The following is an 8,577-nucleotide window of genomic DNA, read 5'->3' as shown; positions in this document are numbered from 1 at the left end:
CTTGTTGATGAAAATAAAAAATATTCTGCCTGTTTGGGTTCTTGTTCTTTTAATTTGGGTACTATCACCAAGAGTGGGCAACTAGACATGATCCTTTTTTAAGCTAAGAAGCTGATAGACTGCGACATTAAACTATGAGTGATGCAGGGTGGCTAAGAATGACGCTGGTAGGGTAGACTAAAGGTCAATTAAGGAAGGATAAATCAGACCACAAATCAACACAATCAATTTCGAACATTTAAATTTGGAGAAAATGTTGATGGTGCAGACCCTTTCCTCAATCGAGGGCGGGAGGACTGTCATCCAGCCACCATGATGAAAACAAAGCTCCAAATACAATATCTCAAATGATCGATTACAAGAAGTGGAAAAGAGGGAAGAGTGGACCTTTAGCACTGGTATAGTGTGATGGGGCGATGCGGGAACTTGTGGAAGCATCTAATGGCGGAAGCGGATGACGTGCGCTTCGACAAGGCTGAGCCGCGCTTCGAAACCTAAATGGTAAATGGGGCGTAGTTGTAGAGGCCAGTGCGGACTCGGCCGGAGGGCGGCAGCTGCGCGCAGTGGCCGCACGGGTGGCGGCTGGGGTGCATGGTGGTGGCATGGGCGATGGCGACGTGTGGGTGGATGGTGGCGCATGGTGGTCGAGTGGGCAAGCAGCAGTGCACGGGTGTGGACGGCACCCGGTGGTCAGAACAGGGCGTGAGAAGGTCAGCCTCCTCTCAGCAGTGGCAGCGGAAACAACAAGCGGCGACGTCAGTAGAGACGAAATCGGGACAATTTTTGAGAAGAAAACTTCAACTCCAAAAATACCAATGATCCATTGCAGCAATGGCCTATTTATAGGCATCAGAGGAAAGATAAAATAAGTAGAAATTTCAAACAAATTTCAGAAATTAAATTTAATAATAAATGAAATTAGATCCTGGGTCTGAGGTTGATGATGACGACATGTCATGACATGGGCCGTCTCCTCTTGTATTGGTGGTGTCGCGTTGGATGATGAGGCATGTTCGTGTGTGCATAAATGGGAGTACAAAATAAAATGGGAAATCTCATCTTGGCAATGTAGTGCTGCACAAAATCTGGAATTTCTCTTTGTTGATTCCCAGAGAGAACATATCAAACAAGAGAGCGAGAAACAATTGGCGAATGGAACAACTTCATTGTTATTCATCAAATATATGACGTTTGCGTCGCTGGAATTTTTCAAAACACCTTTAGGAGAAAGTTTTCAAATAAACTCCACAGACATGGGATATGAAAATTCTGAAATTGCTTGAAGGGCTACATCGAAGCACTATGACTTTTCAAAGTCATATCTATAACTTCTAACTTCCAAAGGTCAAAACTAAAGCCAACATACTTTAAGATTAAAATAAGACATCTATTTTTGCATTTTGGTCACTCACTTCCCATTGAACATTGCTTCCTTAAGATCAGTCGACAGCGGTTCTGCAACAAGAACTGCTCCGTCCTTTTTGATCACCAGCATGGTCAGTTCCTGGCACTAAGATAGGCGAGAAGGCCGACGAGAGGGGCGTTGATATAAGTGGCGGGTTCGGAGCTTTGGAACATCGCTCGAGAGTCGGGGTAGCTGTCGGATATATTGGGTCCGCCAACTACGGCGCCGGTTAGCTGGTTCGGGTTCGGATTCTGGCTTTGATAGTAGGAGCTCCCCTCAGTACAGCTGATACGGGCAGGGTGGCGCTTCAGCGAAGGCAACGACGATGCCCGGTGGTGGATTTGCCGTGGGAAGTCGTTGCCGTACCCCACCATATACGACATGTTCATTGGATTATCGCCGAGGATGTAGTCCACCTATTCTTCTATCAACATTAAAATATACAGATATACAGATATGCAGATAGATAGATAGATAGATAAACAGATAGATATATGGATTTATAGATAGACAGACAAACAGGTAGATAGAAAGATAGACAGACAGACAGATAAATAGATAGATAGATAAATGGATGGATAGATAGATAGATAGAAAGATTGATAGATGGATAGATTGATAGACAGATATATAGACAGATAGACGGATAGATAGATGGATAGATAGATATATAGAAATATTGACAGAAAGATTGATAGATGGATAGATTGATAGACAGACCTATAGACAGATGTATAGATAGATGTTTAGATAGATGGATAGATGGATAGATAGATGATATACATATATATATCGGTAGATAGATAGATTGACAGATAGATGGATCTGTAGATAGACAGTCAGATAGATAGATGTACAGACAATAAGATTGAGGGAAAGAGGGAGGACGGAAGGAAGAGAGAGAGAGCTTATGGTCTTATGCATTCACCTGGGACTTGGCGAGGTTAATGAGAGTAGATGGAGTCGCAACTGCACTTCCACAGCGCACGGTTCGGCCAGTGCGGGTTAGGTAACGAGAGTAAACGGCGAGAAGGAAAGATAGCGCGGTAGAGTGCTGCATATTGCTTCCGCCCGTCTTGACTAGAAGCCCCCCTGCGCCATGAACGCCCTTGTGAGCTAAACTTTGAAATTGAGATCTAAACGTCGCGAAAATGTTGAAACGTGATATTTGACTCCGATACTAGAAGAAAAGAATGAGCACCAGGAGAGTACTGGACCGCTCTGGACGCAGACTGAGGCAGCACCGAGCAAACAAAGGCATCGGCCTTGTCCTCCACCATGGCTCCAACATTGGAGAAAATAGAATTCTGCTCCGCCATAGGTTAGAAGATCAAGGGCGTAAGAAGTTAACAGAGTACTAGTGTTTACCGCTGAGACGAGGACGTAGAGGCCGGCATGCTTGTCGTCCCATCCGAACTCTCCGATGTTGCCGCCGTCGAGAAACAACTGATAAACGTTCTTCGCCAAGTAGTCCCGGAAGAAGCTGACGTTGCTCGCCTTGTAAATCCACGCCGCCGCCCAGACGAGCTCATCCTGAGAAAGCTAAGTTCAGAGATACTCTCAGTTTAGAAAGAGGGAAGAGAGTTTACCTGGTAACCACTGAAGTCGCAATAGAACGGGCACACCGTATTGCCAAGGCTCTGGCTGTACGATCCGCGGTTCCCATCGGCGAAGTAGAAAACCTGAATCATCAACATCAGTTCCGTTTCATTCCTCAAGCGCTAACATAATGGGGTAAGATAAAAAAGGTAAGATTGAATTAGATCATCAACGATTTGGAAAAATAACCTAAATAAAAATGTGAGTTTTGCCCTCTAAATAATTAAAAACCATAGAGTTGGGGAGCATTATAGTTATTCAATTTTGGTGATCATCCACGTTTTTATCTGGGTTCAATGTTTGCGGTAAAGAGTTCACCATCTGGAAGAAAATTCAACCTACATAAAAGCGCAAGCTTTAGTCCCCAAAGAAAAAAATAAACGCGAAGTTCCCCCACTATATATTGTTACTTACACATCTTCTTCACTTTTATTATTCTATTCTTCATATCTTCTGTATCTTCTCTTCTGTTCTATCCTAATATTTTCTGTTCAAGTCTGTAGAATTGGACCTGAATCGATCGTCGAAGGAGCTTGGCGGCATAGTGGGGATCAGCAGAGCGGAAAACAACGGACGCGGCCGCCAAAGCCGCTGCCGTCTCGGCCGCCACTTCCGATCCGGGCCGCGTCGAATCAACGGTGTAGATGGAACGGCTGGTGTCCATATCCTCGGGCCTCTCCCAGCAGCCATGGTCGCCATAAGGGTCTCCGACCTGGACATGGACCTTGCCTGGCTGCGCTGTGGCCTTCAGAAGATAGTCCGCCCCCCATCGCACCGCCTCCCTTGCATAGCCCAGTTGCACGCCCATGTACCTCCCGAACTCGACGATGCCCCAGGCCAGCACAGTGGTAGAGAACGCCATGGGAAAGCCGAACTTCACATTGTCTCCAGCGTCGTAGTACCCGCCGACTAGATCAATCTGACGCACGCGCAGAACCCTTCATCACTTGGAAGAAGACGTAGAAACATGGAGACTATTCTGATTTTATTTAAGAATACACATTATAGAGTTTATTAATAAATGTATAGTTTAAGAAAGCATTGCAATGCTTCTACCTCGACAGCTAGTTATTAGAGGTATGGGAATACCAAGAGAAAACCTTGCCTTGTGACTCAAGACGACTACACCGTTGATATCCATCCCAAATTAAATGTAGAACAGACATAGCCTAATACATTAAACCCATAGCTAAGTGGGGTTACCATAGCTTATAGAAAGAAGTTAAAACATATTATACTCCATTTAGGAAATTTAAACTCAACAGAAAAAACCAGGAAGGTGGGAAGAGCAAGTGAGAAGGAAGAAGGTCACCCCGATCTGAGAGCCGTCGTGTAGGCCAGAATCTCCTCTCCATGAGAGACGCTGAGATGGAGGGAGTTTGCCGGATCTCTGGCCCTCGAAGAAGAGCAGGCTCTTCTCCAGCGCCAACGCATAGTCGTGGCTCCTCGTGCATTTTTCTTTTCTCTTAGCATCGACGTTACGCGAGACAGCCAACAGAGGAAGATGAAGAAGAAAGAAAAGAAACGAACGTGCCAAAAGAGCCATCTTGCCCGTCACGCTCATGCCCTGGAAAGAGCTCGAGAATGAAGGGTAAGTAGGAGAGGGTCCGTTACTTCTGTCGATCACGCTTTTGAGGGAAGAAGTGGAAAGGGCGTGAAATGAGGAAGGTGGAAAGGGTGGGATACGTTGTCATTTTAATCTTTACTTGCCGAACGAACACAAGATAAACTTGGTATGCAGTACCCAGTCTTGCAGATGCAATATTCGCCTGGAACGGACTTCTATAGTGATCTGAACAGTCACGATGGGATGACCCAAAGAAACAAGAAAAGCGGGTAATTCTCACACAATGCAGACATTTCTACGACTGCTTTTAATATTTTTTGAACTTGAAATGATTTCATAGGGTTGGACCAGAGATCCTTAGGCGAATATGATGAAATTGTTGGAATTCCTCCATTAAAGTGGGCTACAACCGTTGTTTTCTTAACGGTTGCAACCTTTGGTATACCGGCGGTTGCAAGCCCTTGATGGAGGGGCTTGCAACTGCCAACCTTTCGAATCCCATTGGGATTCTTTTTAAGGGGTTTTCGGGTCCCCTTGGTCCACCATCAAGAGGAGTCCCCAAGGTGCCATCGTCCTCGAGGAAGAAGCTCCTCGGTGAAGGATCAAGAAGGACCCTCCACCCTCAAGAAAAAGTCAAAGGAGACTCAAATGGAAGGTACGTTTTTGTTTTTGATCTATCAGAAATGATCAACATTTTTTGAAATTGGCTTGAACTGCGATGTCCAATTACAGTTTCAAATGATTTTATCATTCTGAGAGGCATCAACTGCGATGACCAACCGCTCGTTGGGTTATCATGTAGGCATGTCTGTGTGAGTTCCGTATCAGTTACATGTAAGCTAATTTTCTTGTAAACGGAGTTAAAAATAACTAAACAACAACATCAAGCATACAACCTTCAGTTAATGAGAAATGAGAAATAGTGCTTTTTTAAAAGATATAATTTCAGATTAGTATCTAAATAAAATACCATACATTGACAAATGGAATTTTAATTATATTCGAAAGAATTGTGACATTCAACGCTCAGATTTACTTGACAAAACAGGAACTGCTGATGAATGGAAAATTTTATAAATAATTTGGGCAAGAATAATGGAAAATTTACAAATCTAGGTGTAACTTATGGAGAAGTTCGAAACAGTCTTGAATTGTGAGCCATGCTTCAAAGCCAACGTACAAGAGTGCAACCCTCATTGAAACGGCGGACAGCAAAAATGATTGGGGGATGGGGGAGATCCATGAAAAATAATAGTGTAACTCTAGTCAACTAGTCTAATTGTTTTATCAATCATTGAATAAATGATTAAATATGTATATTTTTCTCGCATTGCATCTTAACATAACTATTGAATTATCGGAGCATTAATTAAATCAGTTTCAACATCACAAAGTTTGGAGGAACAACTCTTGCCAATCCTGTGATTATATGTAATATAATCATGATAAAAGCTCATTATTTTACATAAAATAAAACAAATATTCTTTAGTTAATATTTAGATAGTACAAATAACATTTAGATTTGAAAAACTGGTTTTTCAAGTCTGGATGGATATTGTCCAACCCAAAACATATTTTGCATTCATAAGAAATGAAAACAACTTTATCTTTCTGCACTATTGCCAATGCATCAGCAAAAAAAAACAATGGATGATATGTTATTCCTGAAAATAATAAGGCGAATAATTTTGAATGATTGAAATAAAGTTACATTTATTTATTTGAATTTCATAATAATATATTTCTGTAATAATGATAATGGAAAATAAACATTCGTACTTTATTTTTTGGTGGGACCATGGTTAGCGACATTAAATGGGTGAACCCTCAATTGATACTTATTATGGAGCTTTTTCATTAAAATTGATAGTTTTAGTTATATCCACCAACTCCCTTTAGTCTTGTGCATGTGACCAGCTACAACCATGCATCTATCAAGTTAATAAAATTTTTTGTGCAATAATATTTAGTGACTAATTATATTAACTATTTAGGTATATGTATTAATTAATGTCGGATTGATAGGTTCAATTTATAGCTTGTGAGGTACCAAGTTAACCTCATAGTCCCAAAGACATATAGGACAGATTGACTGCTCTCATGGAGCCTTTACAATCATCACATACTATATATTTATAATCCTTCATTGACACAAGACTCTTGAAAGACGTAGGGCACGTCAGCTGTCAGACTCTAAACCGTTAATCGATTTAGTACTAATGTATAACAGAGATCATTGAACAACATTTCTCTAATATATCCACTACCCTTGCATGGGATTTAATGCATGTTTATCCTTAATCGAATATCCTGTTATACCAAGACATTTCTCTAACCTTCATGTCCTTATTTATATATCAGACCTAAGAATAATTTGAATCCCATGATTGGGGACTTTTAAGTCATAGTCAAAACATAGCTGTCCATATATAAGATACCTTGTGTATCTTAGGTCGAAAGGCCACTTCCACGGATGTCACAAGAATCAACTGAATTCACATTTGGGTATTATTGAGTGGTTCATATGGGTCAATTCATTGAAGCTCTTCACTTAAGCATCTTCGTTATTGTTTCAGTGCTAATGGTGTATGATCAACCATACTTATAAGAGATGTGCATCTCAAGTAGCTTTTGAATATGAATATTTGGAATACATTTTTATGTACTAGTATTAAACTTATGATGAGCTCATGCTAATTCACTAAGTGATTACATATATTCAATGGCCTCTTTATTGACATCACACAAGAATAATAACGAATAACTACATATTTCAAACCATTTCAAAATATTACGGAGGTGTATTTGGCTTGATAGCCACATAATATACGTTTGGAAAGGACCCTTACTCTTGTAACTTTTTCAACAGTTTTTAATATGTGTATACTATTATAGGTTTTATTAATGTCTAGGAAAAGTATTTTAAAGTACTGATAACTCCTGTAATAGGTAATGAGACATTGCCTGTTGGAAAACTGAAGCCAAAGGTAAGATTTTTTTTCTATGTAAAAATGATAACAATTGTAATGGTGAAACCATGCATCAGGAATACATCAAGACCAAGATCTAATGATGGGTTCACGGGGGAAGGGTTACATTACTGTAATAAAATATATGAGAACTTTTTTCTGCAAAAAACTACTAATTGCTGATGTTTGCATCTCTAATTTCAAACTCCTCTCATATTATAGATACATTATTAAATGAGGGGAAAATAGAGCTTAGGTGATAGACATGGCAGTAATATAAAAACTATTGTGATTCCTATATCATGATTGAGCCCTATTTTTGAATGTCAAATGGATAGTGAATACATAGTTTTGACCTTAATCTCTGAAAAGTTATTTGGAAGTTTTTTATGCATGTTATTAACTGGAATGAATTTTGCGTTATCACACCTCTTGCCCACTTTCAGTACCCATAGGTTATTTCTAGAAAATTTAGTAATTTAGGCTTATGAGATATATACAAATATATAACTATTTTCATGTACCATTGATACATCTCATTTTCAGTGTAGCCAAGAACTACTAAACATGATCCTTAGTGAGAATGATTATTAGGGTTTGATAGTTGGCAACACCCTAATCAGTCCTTCGAGCGTCTAGTGGATGACTCTCAAAGGTCATTAAGTGACATGGTTTACATTTTATCATATCCATACCTCACATAAGAGGCAAGAGTGAAAAGTATTACGGAGAAGATATAAAAAAAGTTCACACATAACAATAACATATATATTTTTTATCTATTTATTTTATCCATGGTTCGCACCTTATAGATTTTTCTAATATCTATACATATAGGGCAAAGAAGACAATCAGACATTCAACATTTATTTCAATATTCACTAACACAAAAATATTCACAACTATGACAGTGTCCTACTTATAATGAATTCTAAGGATATCTAAAATTATAAATGAATCTTAATGTATTCATAACTATCTGAATAACCCTTAATAATAAGATATTTGAATATGCCATTTAAGTATTTAGATGGAG

At 39.8% G+C, this 8,577-nt stretch overlaps 1 protein-coding gene across 1 annotated transcript; it reads right to left on the bottom strand.

Annotated features, from left to right (window-relative positions):
- Window positions 1-1,172: 1,172 nt before the first annotated feature.
- Window positions 1,173-4,683, bottom strand: LOC144715123 (endoglucanase 8-like). The gene is made up of 7 exons (XM_078590021.1): window positions 4,317-4,683; window positions 3,516-3,923; window positions 2,995-3,087; window positions 2,774-2,938; window positions 2,607-2,712; window positions 2,334-2,497; window positions 1,173-1,821 (listed from the first exon to the last, which is right to left on the bottom strand). Exons 1-7 carry the CDS (start codon window positions 4,566-4,568, stop codon window positions 1,498-1,500), a joined length of 1,512 nt encoding a protein of 503 aa, XP_078446147.1. The 5' UTR covers window positions 4,569-4,683; the 3' UTR covers window positions 1,173-1,497.
- Between the last annotated feature and the right edge of the window lie 3,894 nt (window positions 4,684-8,577).

This window comes from Wolffia australiana, chromosome 2, assembly GCF_029677425.1.
Source record: "Wolffia australiana isolate 7733 chromosome 2, ASM2967742v1".
Taxonomy (NCBI): domain Eukaryota; kingdom Viridiplantae; phylum Streptophyta; class Magnoliopsida; order Alismatales; family Araceae; genus Wolffia; species Wolffia australiana.
Note: the sequence above shows the minus strand (reverse complement) of the source record. Positions and strands in the feature narration are given on the sequence as shown.

Bases quoted from the DNA above. Each gene is read 5' to 3' on its own strand.
- LOC144715123 (XM_078590021.1), bottom strand. From the start codon at position 4,568: ATGAGCGTGACGGGCAAGATGGCTCTTTTGGCACGTTCGTTTCTTTTC. The intron at 2,939-2,994 runs GTAAACTCTCTT...TAGCTTTCTCAG, and splicing joins GCGACTTCAGTGGTTACCAG to GATGAGCTCGTCTGGGCGGC. The intron at 1,822-2,333 runs GTGAATGCATAA...ATAGAAGAATAG, and splicing joins TTAACCTCGCCAAGTCCCAG to GTGGACTACATCCTCGGCGA.